The sequence below is a fragment of the Strongylocentrotus purpuratus genome, unplaced genomic scaffold, assembly GCF_000002235.5.
Source record: "Strongylocentrotus purpuratus isolate Spur 01 unplaced genomic scaffold, Spur_5.0 spur5_scaffold_15, whole genome shotgun sequence".
NCBI lineage: Eukaryota > Metazoa > Echinodermata > Echinoidea > Camarodonta > Strongylocentrotidae > Strongylocentrotus > Strongylocentrotus purpuratus.
This window is the reverse complement of record NW_022145600.1, coordinates 10042413-10057776: the sequence shown is the minus strand read 5'-3', so window position 1 is coordinate 10057776 and position 15364 is coordinate 10042413. Positions and strand designations below refer to the sequence as shown.

The 15364-nt window shown below is 38.1% G+C and overlaps 1 protein-coding gene across 1 annotated transcript in view; it reads right to left on the bottom strand.

Annotated features, from left to right (window-relative positions):
* Positions 1 to 15364, bottom strand: part of LOC105440202 (uncharacterized protein C20orf194) — a 62388-nt gene that overhangs the window by 4046 nt on the left and 42978 nt on the right. Inside the window, exons 18-33 of the mRNA XM_030985531.1 lie at positions 14550 to 14620; positions 13768 to 13818; positions 12627 to 12714; positions 11828 to 11931; positions 10791 to 10937; positions 10375 to 10454; positions 9854 to 9952; positions 8689 to 8806; positions 7826 to 7914; positions 7106 to 7270; positions 6576 to 6701; positions 5888 to 5969; positions 4505 to 4593; positions 3829 to 3915; positions 2483 to 2661; positions 806 to 1068 (exon numbers count right to left, since the gene is read on the bottom strand). Of these exons, the coding sequence (XP_030841391.1) occupies positions 806 to 1068; positions 2483 to 2661; positions 3829 to 3915; positions 4505 to 4593; positions 5888 to 5969; positions 6576 to 6701; positions 7106 to 7270; positions 7826 to 7914; positions 8689 to 8806; positions 9854 to 9952; positions 10375 to 10454; positions 10791 to 10937; positions 11828 to 11931; positions 12627 to 12714; positions 13768 to 13818; positions 14550 to 14620 (1838 nt within the window). The remainder of the gene's footprint in view (positions 1 to 805; positions 1069 to 2482; positions 2662 to 3828; positions 3916 to 4504; positions 4594 to 5887; positions 5970 to 6575; positions 6702 to 7105; positions 7271 to 7825; positions 7915 to 8688; positions 8807 to 9853; positions 9953 to 10374; positions 10455 to 10790; positions 10938 to 11827; positions 11932 to 12626; positions 12715 to 13767; positions 13819 to 14549; positions 14621 to 15364) is intronic.

The following is a 15364-nucleotide window of genomic DNA, read 5'->3' as shown; positions in this document are numbered from 1 at the left end:
AATGCAAAACATGCACTCTTGTGACAATTACGCCACGTTCCATTTCTAAAATCAATTGACCATTTCTAACATCAAATAATGTCTTAACTTCCTAATCCTGGACCTAAAACTTGCTCAACCTTGATCAATCCTATCTCTAAACCTACATAGAATTCAATTAGCAACTTAACCCTAGAGTTGAATATTGCAAAGGTCTAGAGAGGAATTTGTTGTATCACCCACTAATGAGATAAGATGTACCATCTGCAGAAAGTGAGAAAAAAACTCTTTGAATTAGGAGCAATTTGAACATGCACCATGGATTTTTATCCACGCAATAAAAGTACCTCCTGGGGGGTGTTTCAAAAAGATCCTAAGTTGAATTTATCTCTAAGTTGGACTTAACAATTATGGAAAGCCGTTAGCATCTTTGGAAATATATTGTAAAAGCTATTTTAAAAGGCATAAGATGTTGATTCAAATGATTCATATTTTCTATTATCAAGGAGATTTCATGTTCTTGATGTGAAATTTATGAAAAGTGTAAAATACTTCAATTTTTGAATTTTACAAGCCGATCGTCTGACTGACTATCAAGATATTTATGATTGGAAATCGAAATTAAAAAGTTTGTTTTTCCAACGGTTTTTATAACACTACAGTCTATTGAGGAAAATGAGTATGGTAAAACGGGTTACTCAAAGATTTTTACTTTTTTTAGTGCTTCAATATTACACCATATCACAGACACTGATGACTCATAGGGCCCTGCATCTCAGATTTAACATTGTTAAACGATGCCTTTAAAAGCAGACATGTTACTCACCGGTGTTGCACAAGCCCTTAGCCACTCCTTGAGCGCATCCTCCTGCAGACCACACCCTGTGAACATGAAGCAATGCTGAAGACCCTCGTGGCCGTTGTTATCCCCTCCAGCCTCGGCAGGCCGGCCGTTGGTGGTAGCCCCTGGTGAGGGGGGAGGTCTGGGGGTACCGGTAGGGGGTCTAGCAGCCGGTACCTCAGGGGCGGGGCACTCGGTCAGATGGCCGCTCATAGTGGAGTAGGTCAGTTCCATCACCTGACTTGATTCTGTAATAAGGACAAAATGAAATAGGAAAATATTCCTTTTTTCAAAACACGATTCTTCCACACATCAAACCTGTAGTCCTATAAAAAATACCCCCTAAACTCAGGAGAGCCTTTGGGTGAGGGAAATGTAAGATTATGAGGGGGGACAGGGGGAAAATGCAAAGCATTACATAAGGCCTGTTGGTTATGAAACTGAAGGATAATCCTGGTGATTGACAACAACTGTTAGGTAAACATCCAAATGGCATTGAATCAATTGCCCATGAGAGCCCACTCATATGTGTCTTTAAATCAAATTTTAATTAAAAAAAAGACTTCAAAGCATTGGCATGATGCAAAAAGGTGAACTTTTTTTGTTTACCAGAATTTCTTCTATTCAAGACTCACCATTTGGCAAAGTTTCATCATGTCCAGAAAAAACAAAGCAAGTGAGGATTCGTTCTGGCAACGCACCAATTTTAATATAATCACTACTTTTGTGTACAAATTGACAAGTTTTTGTTGAATTAAGTCATTTTCATTCACATTGGTTCATTTCATATTCCTTTTTATTCTTTTTTCCAACTATGTAGGAGTTGAAAATAGGAATAACTGGTGCCAATTTGAGGAGAAAAAATGTGATTTATTATAATAGACCTTTAAAGGAAACCTAACCCCAAAGAATAAGTGTAGGTATTCTGAAAAATGAGATGTATTCCTGCCCTTTGATGTACAATATTCCTTACGAAAATGTACAAGAGATAAATAAATGAAGATATTCCTGGCATGATGCCTTTGAGAATGATATGGGCGCAGCCATTTTCTTGAAAATGTGACGTACCGGTTGAAGTTGTACACGTATCATGCACCAAGCTTTAGTTGGAAATAATTGTTAAATCAATAACGAAACCTTTACTTTTCATTGAAGAAAAATCATAACGGAAAAGATAGAAATTATATTTGGTGACAAATAAATAACAGGGGAACAAATGTAACTAAATTCATTTAAAAATACTACATTATAGCAGTTGACAAATCTATTTCATCTAGGAGAAACCTTCATCCAAGAAGAGCACCGACTTATTTATGCAATTTGCGTTCTGGCAATTATAGTACAAAGGATAATAGCAGGTGAATGAAATGTTTCATCACCACACGTCTGGGAAGGAAGCATCCATAAATTTGAATACATTTACTTGATAAACGACTTCGCATAGTACGTCACGTTATCCAGAAAATGACGATGTCCATGTCATGCTGAGAAATTACATTATACTTGCTTTATACCTCTCTCACACATTTTGGTGGGGAATCTTGTAGACTAACGAGCAATGATATAATAGATCTCTCAGAATAAGTAAAGTCATTTCTTGGGATTCGGTCCTTTAAAATACTGTGCACTGCTACGGGTTAATGAAATCTAAAAGATACATACCATTGAATCTTGTCCTTGCTTCAATGTGGTAGATGTTACCCTGGAAAGGACTGGCGTCCAGGGATGACCGGAGGCTTCTCATCTTGGGCAGGAGTCTTGACCTGTCCAGTGGCTGGCTGAACTTCAGACTGACCTCGGTCATGGCTGGGGTCAACTGCCTGCTGAACTCTGGCGATGACCTGGGTTGAGAAACAAGGTCAGATATATCCAAGGCCAATAAAACTAGGTGTTTGCTAATAATTCTTTAAATATTGACCGCCTTTGAGTGAGATATATATGAGGTACTACATGTACATTGCCTGACTAAATCCATCCATAGCATTCGGCCAAAGACAAGGGCAATATGGTTATTCATTGAGGGCAACATAGTCTTACATGTATATATATCACCTGAAAAATGAGCCAGACAATATTATATTTACTATTTATCCACTTGATACTATCATATATAACTTATATCAGGTACATCTGTGTGAATGATAAACAGCAGGGAATATGCATATTATTGATCACTTGTCTTTGTGCAATATATGCAAAATAATTATATTAAAGACCCTATCCGATTAAAATACAACTTGATATAAATGGAAAACTGAATGAATGTAGAATACAAATATAATGGAATAAAAAGTATTTACCCTTTCATTATTGCACAAAAGCAAATTGAAACCTCATTTTCCGCACCCCTCCAAATTACGGGTCAACAGTGGTCAAATTTGCTGAAGTTACAGTGACGACATAACACGTGGACCCCATCTGTTCACCTATATACATGTAGCTGAGGCGATGAGTCATGCTTAATTAATGCAAATTCATTGTGAATATGCCTACTCCACATAAGATGATATTATCAAGTCGAGTCATGTGCTCAGAGAAAAGCAAAATATGCCAATAAACAAAATCCTCCGCTACACAATGATGGATTTCCTCATATACATGTAGGGTTTAATTAGTCTGGAACTGCATCACTCCGCTCCAAACCTAGCAATGCCCATGACTATGTTTGGAGTGCATGATGTAATACCTTATTTAATACCTGGGGGTGTTTCACAAAGACTAAGATCGACTTTAAGTTGGACTTAACTATGGCAGGCCATTCATGCCACTGGTTGCAGTCACCTTTGGTCTCTCAATTATGATATTTAGATGTTTTTTCCTTCATTAATGAACCATCAAAGAAGGTGAATTCTGTAGATTTGTGACCACGATTCCTACGTCCCTTGAGAAACCAATGCCAGGAATGGTGAGAGGAACTAGTGGCATGAATGGCCTGCCATAGTTAAGTCCAACTTAAAGTCGATCTTAGTCTTTGTGAAACACTCCCCTGATGTAGATCCCTCTCTTACCATTGTGGGATGAGCAGATGTCTTGCTCTCACTTTGCTTGGTTCCATGAAAGCCGTCTCGGAGAGAATCAATTCAGCATCACCACTCCTGAAAGAAAGAATGAACAATATCAAATAAAACCTGAGCAACAAGACAAGACAGACAGATCAGTACACATGTATACAGATATATGTAAATAAATACACATTTTGGTTAAAAGGGTTGAAGGGTATTGTAATGACATTTTTTTTTTTTAATGATTAAAACAGTCAATGAGGAGTTTAAGCAAAATACACAATTTGTTAAGGATTGAAAATCAAGTTTTTATATTTTGGTTAAAATATATCCTTAAATGTTTTAAGACCATGAAAAAAAAAGAACATCTGGATAGCTGAACATACACTTCAACAAAAGGCCAATGTCTTTCCTGTGGATCCACCTATGTATTGTGTGTGTGTGTGTGTGTGTGTGTATTGGGTTTTAACAGACGTGTATCAATCAGATATGATTATTTACGTCTGGGGACCGACCTTTAAACGTCACCATCCGAAAGACGTGATTCAGCTTCGAACCTGCGTCCTCGGCTGAATCAATTTGTAACTTCCACTTATAGCTGGATTACAGGCGCACGCCACAACGCCTATTATATACATGAATTGTAGGCTCAATTAAAGGATTATTTTTGAAGAATATTTACCTTGAGATTTCTCCATAATTGGCTAGGATAAAGGCCATGTCAGAGTTGACCTTGCGCAGGAGCTCCTGAATGAACATAAGCTCTGGATGCTAAGAGGCAAGAGAGACATCATATGTTAATAGAAAGCACAACTGATTAATATCAATCGCAACTATGTACATAAGAGATAGGAGACTGCAAACTTGCGATTGATTGGAGGACTTACGATTGATTTGGATCAATCACAACTCTTTGTAAGACGGGGCCCTGATTTATACTTCATGAAAGCTATTTTAACTTAATTTACTGTCTTTAGTTCACTTGCCTATTGTGAAAGGTTGATACCTCTTCTTGAACTTTCAAATTTACATTTTGTATTATCAATCAGGAGTTTGAAGCTTGTTCTGCACTTTCAAAAGATAACAGAAAAGGTCATTTTTTATTGAGGTGAATGTAATGGTAAAGATGATGAAGTTGTAGATTAGCAAATAAAATGTGGTGGTGGTGGTGGTGGTGGTGGTGGTGGTGGTGGTGGTGGTGGTGGTGATGATGATGATGATGATGATGATGATGATGATGATGATGATGATGATGATGATGATGATGATGATGATGATGATGATGATGATGATGATGATGATGATGATGATGATGATGATGATGATGATGATGATGATGATGATGATGATGATGATGATGATGATTGTGATGATGATGATTGTGATAATGATGATGATGATTGTGATGGTGATGATGATGATTGTGATGATGATGATGATGATGATGATGATGATGATGATTGTGATGATGATGATGATGATGATGATGATGATTGTGATGATGATGATGATGATGATGATGATGATGATGATTGTGATGATGATGATTGTGATGATGATGATGATTGTGATGGTGATGATGATGATTGTGATGATGATGATGATGATGATGATGACGATGATTGTGATGATGATGATGATGATGATGATGATTGTGATGGTGATTATGATGATGATGGTGATGGGGATGGTGATGATGGTGATGATAATGATGATGATGATGATGATGATGATGGTGATGATGATGATGATGATGAGGATGATGATGATGATGAGGTTGATGAGGTTGACGATGATGGTTATGATTATGATAATGATGATGATAATGATGATGGTGATGGTGATGGTGATGATGATGACGAAGGTAATGTGATGTAATGGCGATGATGGTGATGATGATAGGGATGATGAAGATGATGATGATGATGATGATGATTACAAAGAAGATGAAGATGATGATGACGATGAAGATAATTACAAAGAAGGAAAACTTGAAAAAGAGGAAACAAGAGCGATGGATTCGATGAAGATATAGAAGAATATAAAAGAAGCTTCCTCTACTTACCGGTCCCTCTGTGCAGCTGGTTAGTAGGATGTTATTGACCCAGCCTTGAGCACACTGATCAAGTAACAAGGGGAATGTCATTCTGAAACAAATCATAATTAAACCAAAAAAAACACAATTATTACACTCCATAAAACACATGCAGTTTCCATGTTTGGATAGAGGAGCACTCATGAAGAAAGTTATGCAATCTCTACATTTCCCTAAATTTCATTAAGAACCTATTTTTAGAAATCCTATATTTACCCCTAGGTAGGTTGATCAAGTACATCACAAAACATGAAGTTTGGGACTGAACACAAAATTTACAGTAAAGGAGAGTTTTACTCTCACCAAAAGACTGGAATTGACATTCATTGTTAGAATTTTTTTTTTATAGTGCTTAACCAAAATCACCAAAATTTTCCAGATATTGTGTTTGATCTTAATGCCCGTCTGTACTAGTTTGGCCAGGGGGGATTAGACCACCCTGCAAGGTCACTGACAGGTGGTTATCTCATCAAATAAGCTCTCAATTACATAAGAACAAGGGGATCATGGGGGACCAACAGGCACTGATTAGGCATTGTTTGCTGTATAGAGGGCGCAAGTAGCTAGAAGTAGTACAGTGGGGCTTTAATTATTCTTCCCCAGCACTGTTTTTCATGGAATGGGACGACAATCTAAAGGAGATAACAAGTGCCTATACCTGTGTTCAATGAAGGTTGTGAGCGGATCCACACAAGCCGTCACAGCTCCTATCTTCAGGGAGCCTCTGATGTCAGCGTTGGGGTGATTCAAGATGGCCGACACCACAGAGACTGTGTCCGTGAACCTGGAAATGATTGTTACATAAACCCATTAGCATCAACAAATATATAATAATAATAGCAATAACAATAAGATATCATCAATAACAAATATGTCTGCAGTTACTCTTGATTGTGGAGGTGTGGTAAAGGCATTATGGTCGAGTGGATAAGTCGTTGGACTGTGGATCACAGGGTCCGCAGTTCGACTCGCGCCTTTGGCAAGATATTAATCTAAATTTGCCACTCTCCACCCAGGTGTTAAATGGGTATCGGTAGGAAGTAATTCCTTGACTGCTGTTGAGCCCCGAAATCTGCAGCCTAGCAGAGCCGGGTTATATTTGGAGCGCTTTGAGCACCTTGCATGGTGGATATATGCGCTATATAAATATCTGATATTATTATTTTGAAGGGCTTGCTTTCATCTTACCCTGGTGTCATGATGAGAACTCTCATCTTCTTCCTGCCTCCGGTGGAAGCCCTGATCGACGCCCTCTGTCGTCTTGCTGCCGTGACGATGTTTGTCAGTGAGGCCTCAAGCTGCTTCTGGTTGTATGCATGAGGAACGCCAAAGGGAGCCCTCAAGACAGCCCATCTATGATTAGGAAAGAGATGATGTAAGGTTTGTGTAAAACGGCAAATATATACATCATTAATAATAATGATAGAAAGTGCTTGTATAGCGCATAACAATTTATAAGCGCATTCTCTATGCTCTATAACGGTACATTTTTTTAACACAAGGACGCATTAACATACATTAATAATAATAATAATAAAGGGTTCTTGTATAGCGCTCATGTCAGTCAGATTTGACTCTCCTGGCGCTCCAGATTTGACCCTCCTGGCGCTCCCAATTATTAACCTGGCTTTAGCACGGCTGCTATACGGCGCTCTAGCATTTCAAGTAATAAGTTCTTACCAGGTACCCATTTACTTCACCTGTATATGATAGAGCGATTCAACCAGAAATAATAACATAATGAAATCATTAATTAGCTACATGTGAAAATGGTGAGAGCAAACAGTGGCGTGAATGGCATGCCACAATTAAGTCCAACTTAAAGTCGATCTTAGTCTTGTGAAACACTCCTCTAGAGGCAAAGAAGTGAACTTAGAAGAAATGTGATTGAAGGCGAATTGTACCCACCTGTTATAATCCTTTGCTAGGTTGGTGAGGGTGGTACAGAGGGTCTCCTTGTGGCTCCCTGTTATACCGGTCAACAGGGTGATCACAACCTGAAGAGAGAGAGAGAGAGAGAGAGAGAGAGAGGGGGAGGGAGGGAGGGAGGGAGGGAGGGAGAGAGGGAGAGAGAGAGAGTGAGAGAAAGATGGGGGGAGAGAGAGAGAGGGATAGAGAAAGAGTGATGGAGAGAGTGAGAGAGAGAGAAAGAGACACAGAGAGACACAGAGAGAGAGAGAGAGAGAGAAGTAGGATCTGGTGAAAATCATGTGACAACAATCCTCAAAGACTTTCCTTCTATCTTCAGTGATATAATTCCATGATAAATTCATGATCATCTTTGAAAATGTTAAAACCCTACGTGGACCTGTTGATATCAAGGATACCAGTTAGTTTCAACAAATGGGGCTAAAAAGAGACTGTACATGTATGTCATACATACAATACGAAGCCTTGAAAGTAAACCTATTCATTTCCCTCCTGACTAGCCAATTACAATACACTTTGCAAGAAGTAGCAACGCAAACTCTGATTCTGATTGGTTTAAGCTGGAAGGTATTCAAGGTTCTACAACACATGCTATGGTGACAATTGCTCCATGGTTTCCTACACTATAAGCAATGTTATAACTTTGATCCTGGATCCCTTTACCTAACTCTAACTTCTTCTAGAACCCACTCACAACCCTGACACTAACCCTAACCCTAATCTTAATCCTAACCCTACATCTCTACAAATGTAATCATAGCTAATTCCATGGTAGAAGGTACTACATCATTGTTCATATTAATAATTTTTCTCTGGGTAGACAAGAGACCCATATCTCTTACCTCATCTGGATCTGAGCTAGGCTGGGACTGTTCAGTGGATGGATCCAGGATGGATGGGAGGTCAGCCTTACGGACCGGAGCAGGGTCAACACTGCTTACCGACAGGTGAGACAAGAAACTGAAAGGAAAAAGAATAAATTTCATTTAAAGGTATAGACTGGTAGTGGTAAAATTGTGGTTCAAGGGTTTTGGGTGCAAAATATCCATTCAATATTGTTAGAATATTGCCTTCAGAGGTTTAGAAGGCAATACTTCAACCTAAATTTGCAAAAACGCAGAGTATATGTGCAAATGTTCAATGATGAAGTGCATTTGCGATATCTATCCAGGCCGGATCGATATGATAATTTACCAAATATATCAATTAGTAGGTGGTTTCCCCGGCAAAATTTGTATCATCATGTATTAGTCAAAACATATTCTTTTGCATGATTGGTAATAAGAGCTTCCAGTTCATTTTTTGAGAGGGGGGCATTTTCAAAATTGGTCTATACCTTTAATGCAACATAGTAGTTAATATGTATCAGTGAAACAGGAACCCACGCATGAAAGTACTCTAGTTTTGCTACTTGTTAATATATTTGAACTCTGTGAAGCGCTGTGAAACCATGTAATTTATATACATGTAAGAGCACTATATAAATGACTTTGTTATTATTATCATTATTAATATTACTATGATAAATCATAACCTACATATGTCCTTAACACAATATTAATAAAATGTCATTGTTATTTTGTAACTAACTGCACAAGTGACAAATTATATGATTTTTCTTCAGCAAATCAATCAGTACAAGTTATCTTTTTTTGTGTGTAGCTTTAATCACTCAGTGTCATTTTATTGGATTCTAGAATATCTGTTTATCTGTAAAGCGCTTAGAGACATCGTAGATGTATTAAGTGCTATATAAAAGCGGAATATTTATTAGGAGATTTTAATTCCAAGATCCCCTCCAGTCAAATCACCAGACCGGCTCCAAACACAATCTTGGCTAACTAGGGTTGCACAATTCTTTTGTGTGTTTGGTCTTTTGATGGTCTTAATTGAGATGACTGGGGTATGTCTGAGCTATTCCTCTTCATGATCACAGTATAAAACTTTTTTTTTTTTGTCATCTCAAAAGTTTTGAGAATTTTTTTTTTTTCTCTCTTTTTCACTTACCTGTTGAGTGTGGAGAGGTACACATTGGCCTGGGTGAGAGATGGAACTTTTTTCATCATTCTTGCATCTGTCTCAAAGTTATGCTCCAACTCATTGTATCTGAAGAGTGGATCAAGCAGAGACACTCTACCCGTCAAACATCACAGGAATAGAGAATGTATCATATACATTGTCACACTATTATTATTATGATATTATATTATTATTATTATTATATTATTATTATTATTATTATATCTCGATGAAACCCATTGAATTTTATTATCTGTAAATAATTATTCTACATGGTGGATAAATAAAACAAACAAACAAACGGTTTAAGTCTAGTACGATGGTGTCTTGTACGATTCATAGGAGTCTGCTGTCCAGTTTAATACAGGAATTAAAGCAAGCATGAGAGTTTCGGAAAGCCGTCGGTCCCCTGGTTGCTTACTTACAAGCATACACATGCTTTCTTAGAAGTCAGGTAAAGTGAACCATCAAACCATCAAATACCCACCCACCATAGACAGTATACTTACCTATTGGCATAGTATTCAGGCACGACATCCACCTGTTTCAGAACAGGAGATTCATTCTCTTGCTGCCATCTTCCAATCACCTGTAGGGAACAGACAGACATAAAACATTAATGGCGACCTCTGTTAGACCCTGCCTGACCATTGCCTGACCTCTTTATAAAGTATTCTGTAGGTATTGTTCTTTGGTGGGAAGATGAACATGACCATATCATTGAACAATATAATATAGCGTTTTACTTCGTTTGAGCCCAGTAGGACCATGCCATGACCCATACACTGACATCTTTGTAAAGCGGTCTGTAGGCATTGGTCTATAGTGGGTAAGGGGAACAGGACCATATCATATAATATAGCATTTGACTCCTTCAGAACCCTACTTGACACCTGTGTAACCCCTCCATGACCTATACACTGACCTCTTTATACATCATTCTGTAGGCGTTGGTCTTGGGTGGGAAGGTGAACATGACCATGTCTCCTGTGTTGTGGTTCTGCAGGGGTTGATAGTACTGTAGGGAATGCCTGTAGGTGATCATCAAACAGGCTAACACGCTGGATGAACCCTAGAGAGTGGGAGGAATGAGAGAAAGAGATGATATTCATCAAAGATGCTAGTTTGCTCGTTCCTTCGTTCGTGTCTCCTTAGATCAAGAGTAATGTAAAGTTCCTAAATTAAATTAAATTAAATTAAATTAAATTAAGTTCTTCCATCTCATTTACAAGGGCCAGGTCTGCATCTGTGCAACCTGTTCCACCGCACTGCAAGATGTGGTCCATCGTCTGAATCTCTCCGCAGTCGCACAGAGTATCTTCTTCATGGGCATAGCACTATCTTGCCACGTTGGCCTTACACTACCCCATTCTTGTCCTCATTCGATTTAGGCATTTCTTCTCCAGCCACTTCAGGTTTATTCCTTTGACGAGTATGGATGGGCTTGGCTGATGGTGGAGGATTCTGCTCGGGTGGTGGGACATAATCGAGGAAGCTGTGTCAGGTTACAAGGCCTCTGTAGGGTGGTAGTTAGCCGTATAACAGGTGTCTGTCATCTGTGTTAGTGCGTCTTTGCAGGGATGTCAGTTAGAATTGATGAGAGGGCCTGAAAATCACCTAGAATGAGCTATTTTGTACACAAAAAAGCCTAAACTATGGTCTGAAAACAACTTGCTAGGGCCTGAGTTCAGGCTATTGCCTGAAAACTGGCATCCCTGGTCTTTGGTTAGGAGATCCAATGCCAGCTAGAAGATGCTAGTAGTACACTAGTGCACCTTCCTGTCATCTTACATCAGATCAGTAAAATCTTGTGCAGCATTATACAGGAGTATAAGACGAGAAGGGATGTGGGCAAAACCCATCCTATATAAAGAAATCAAGAGAATGGATTTTTTAAAAGAGGAGAAAAAAATGATAAGTTTAAAGATTACACACCCCTCACCACCATCTCTCCTAACTTACCCCATCATAGAACTGGAGCTCTTCATAGTATGACTTTGGTAGTACTGTGAGACCATTGCGTGGATGACTGAAGATGATGCCCTTCTCAAACACATAGAGCACACCTAAACAATATGTGGCAAAAAGAAAAGAATGCATCCTCAAAAACAGAAGCCATAATTTGTGTTCATATGAGGAATAATGTTGCATATCTTATTGTCTGGAAACAGTTTCCATGATCAAAATTCTTTTCTAGCTATCGTAAAGGAGGTCCAAACTGACTAGGAAAAGGCTCTAAATTGACCCTACCCTAAGATGTTCGACACTAGATTAGATGGCGACCTTCCTCCCACACTGTGCAGGGCAGCACATGCGCAGAAGCAATACTGGGGAAGACGATAAGACGAGGTTTCTTCCCTAACATAATCATGGATTTAGCTGATGCTGCAATCATTATTATAAACCTTTAGGTCAGTCAGGAATCCCATGATGTTTACAAGCCGATCGCCCGTCTGATTATCAAGATATTTAAGATTGGAATTCAAATTTCACAAACCGTTTTCTCAATGGTTTTTATAACACTACAGTCTATTAGGGAAAATGAATACCATGGTAAAACCGGTATTTAAAAGATTTTTACTTCATGATCATTTTGAAGCACAATCTTGTTTAGGGCCACAATTTTAACACCATATCACAGACACTGATAACACATAGGGCCATGCATCTCAGATTTAATTTGTTTAAAGGATGCCTTTAATGCAAGTCACAGACACTCATAGTTGAATCTGAAGGCATCTTGTTTGATGTCTTTACTTACCGTCACTTGGTGTGGACAGCTCCACGCTGCCCAGCATCGTACACTTCACACCATCCAGGAGCACATTGCCAAAAGGACCCTCAGGATTCTAGCAATTTCAAATCAAATATGGAAAAAAAAAGCCATGTGAATTCATAAAGTCTATTCACAGAACATACAGTTTCACTAGCATACTTCAAAAACTTCATCAGACCTTTAATATCAATATTTTTATGTAATTCTTAACATTTGCATATTTTGACCCATCATTCCAAAATAAATTTGTTTAGTTGGCATCATATCACAGCCAATGACACGGCAGGTTAGGGATCAATTATTTCTCAATCAACCTATACATTTAGAGAATGAGGATATCAAAGCATATGCATGTTTCCGGGGGAAAATAGACAATTAAATAATGCTATTCACCCCACATGAACCACCATATCAAGAGCATTATACAGCCGCTGGGTTCATTACAGTGCTGCACAATAAAAGTATAAAGCCCATAGCACACTATATGATCTGACTCAGATCAAATTTTCAAACGATTTGCAATAGCATTTGTTTCAAACATTCAAACATGTAGAATCTTAATGGACGAGGATCTGAACAGTATGATTAAGAAAATCCAAATTTCAAGGGATTTCATGCTTTCTTAGAAGAGGAAAAGCAAAATCAGCTCAGAATCGTAGTGACATCAGACCAGTATAGTGCAACAGTAATGTCTACGATTTAATTCAGCTTTTATTCTGACTAGAAGAGTTCAATGGACTAAAACTCTTGGGGGGTGTTTCACAAAGCCTTTTTTCAATGACAAATGACAAAAATCAGTGACAAATCTGCTGATGACCAATCAGAGGCAAGTATATCACTAGCTTATAACAAAAACTGTCATTTGTCACTGATGACAAGTTTTGTGAAATGCCCCCCAGTTGTCAGTATTAATTCTTATCATTATTTAGAAGTTAAATCAGGAAGATGATGTTTGTTTAGATTTCCTGTCTTCCTGCCACTCCTTCAATCGGATCACAATACGATAGTATAGTGTGCGCTGGGCTTTAATTATTGGCATTGCATGGGGATGTACATGAAATTACAATAGGAGGAATGAAGGCTGAATATGTAACACTTGGTGCCTATTTTTACAAATAAATCTTACCTTTGTGTAGACGCTGATACCATTCTCAATGTCAGATGGTTTCATTTCCGGCTATGGAAAAAGAAGAAAAAAATTTCACATGATTTGAAAGATGATTATAGTTAGAAAAATAGCACTGCTACATGGTATAAAAAATAAATATCTTATATATAGGAGAGGACAGTACCAGGTTAAGTGGCGGATCTAGAGGGGGGCACAGGGGGCATGTGCCCCCCCCCCCCCCGGCCTCCCCCAAAAATAGTGCTCACTATCCCCCCCCCCCCCACCCCCACTGAGTGAATTTTTGGCTGGCGCAATTTTCAAATTTGCGGGAGCAAAAAAAAAAAAAAAATTGGGCCCCCCCCCCCTCCAAGAAATCCTGGATCCGTGCCTAAGGTTTACAAAGCAAATGCTCCAAATTCTAACTCTGGACCCCCAAATTTTCAAATTTTGACATGTGGCCCTTGCACATGACCTCAAAAATTGCAATCTTAGCCCTCTTTCACACAAACTAGTCAATAACAACTGCCTATATCTATGACAAATTTGCTCATAGCCAATAAAGTGCAATGATTTCAGTAGCTCACATCAATTACTGAAACAAGGTTTATGAAACAGGACCCTGAACCTCCTGTGAAAAAAAAAATAGGATGCAGCCCTGATACATTACAGGATGGAGATCTCAGTTACTATTGGACAGAAGAGGATACAAAAGAATTGAGGACTAGATGGATTGTAAGTAATAATAATAACAATAATAATAATAATAATAATAACAATAATAAAATGATGGTAGTGCTTACAGCCCAAGTGATAGTCCTAGGAAGGTGCCTGGTCAGAATGAGACTCTCTGTGTTCATCTCAATGCTTCCATCTAAACAGTAGAAATGAATACAAAAGTAGAATCAGATACAAGACATTTATCAATTTGAATTTCAACTTTAAAGTCACTTTTGGCACAGCACAGGTATCTATCCACCATTTTGCTATAACTTACAATCATAAGAAGCAAATTGTTCATTAAATATGAAAATATTAAAACTTGTGGATTTAGACCAAATATATAAACCTTTAATTCACTTGGGTAAAAATAGCAATGATGACAAGGAACTTGGGTTAAGCATATGATATTGAACTTATACAAGCATTTGTTATGTTGCTCCTAACAAGCACTATGCTTCAATAGTTTTTGTTGTGCAAAATATTCCCAAGAATGATTAACCCTGTGTAACATAAGGGTTATACATGATCTACCAATGTCACATGTTAAGTTGAAGAAGAAAAAAAATTGGTGAATGCACTTCTAACAGAGTGATTCACAGCATATTTTAGGCTTAGTATTGAAAAGGTTAAAAATTCATTCAGAATTTTTTGTTTGGCATACAACAAAATATAAGGTATGGTTTATAGAGTGGTGAAGTGTGACGTCATCAAAAAACTATTTTTTTGAATTTCTCAATTTGAACTTCACTTTTGCTCTGGTTCATAACATTACGAACCAGAGCAAAATAACACAGAGTTCCTATAGGACATCTAGCCAATACTTAACATATTCAATTGGTTTTCAACGTTTGGACATTATTTTTGATACTCTTTCGGAAAATGAAGTTCAAAATGA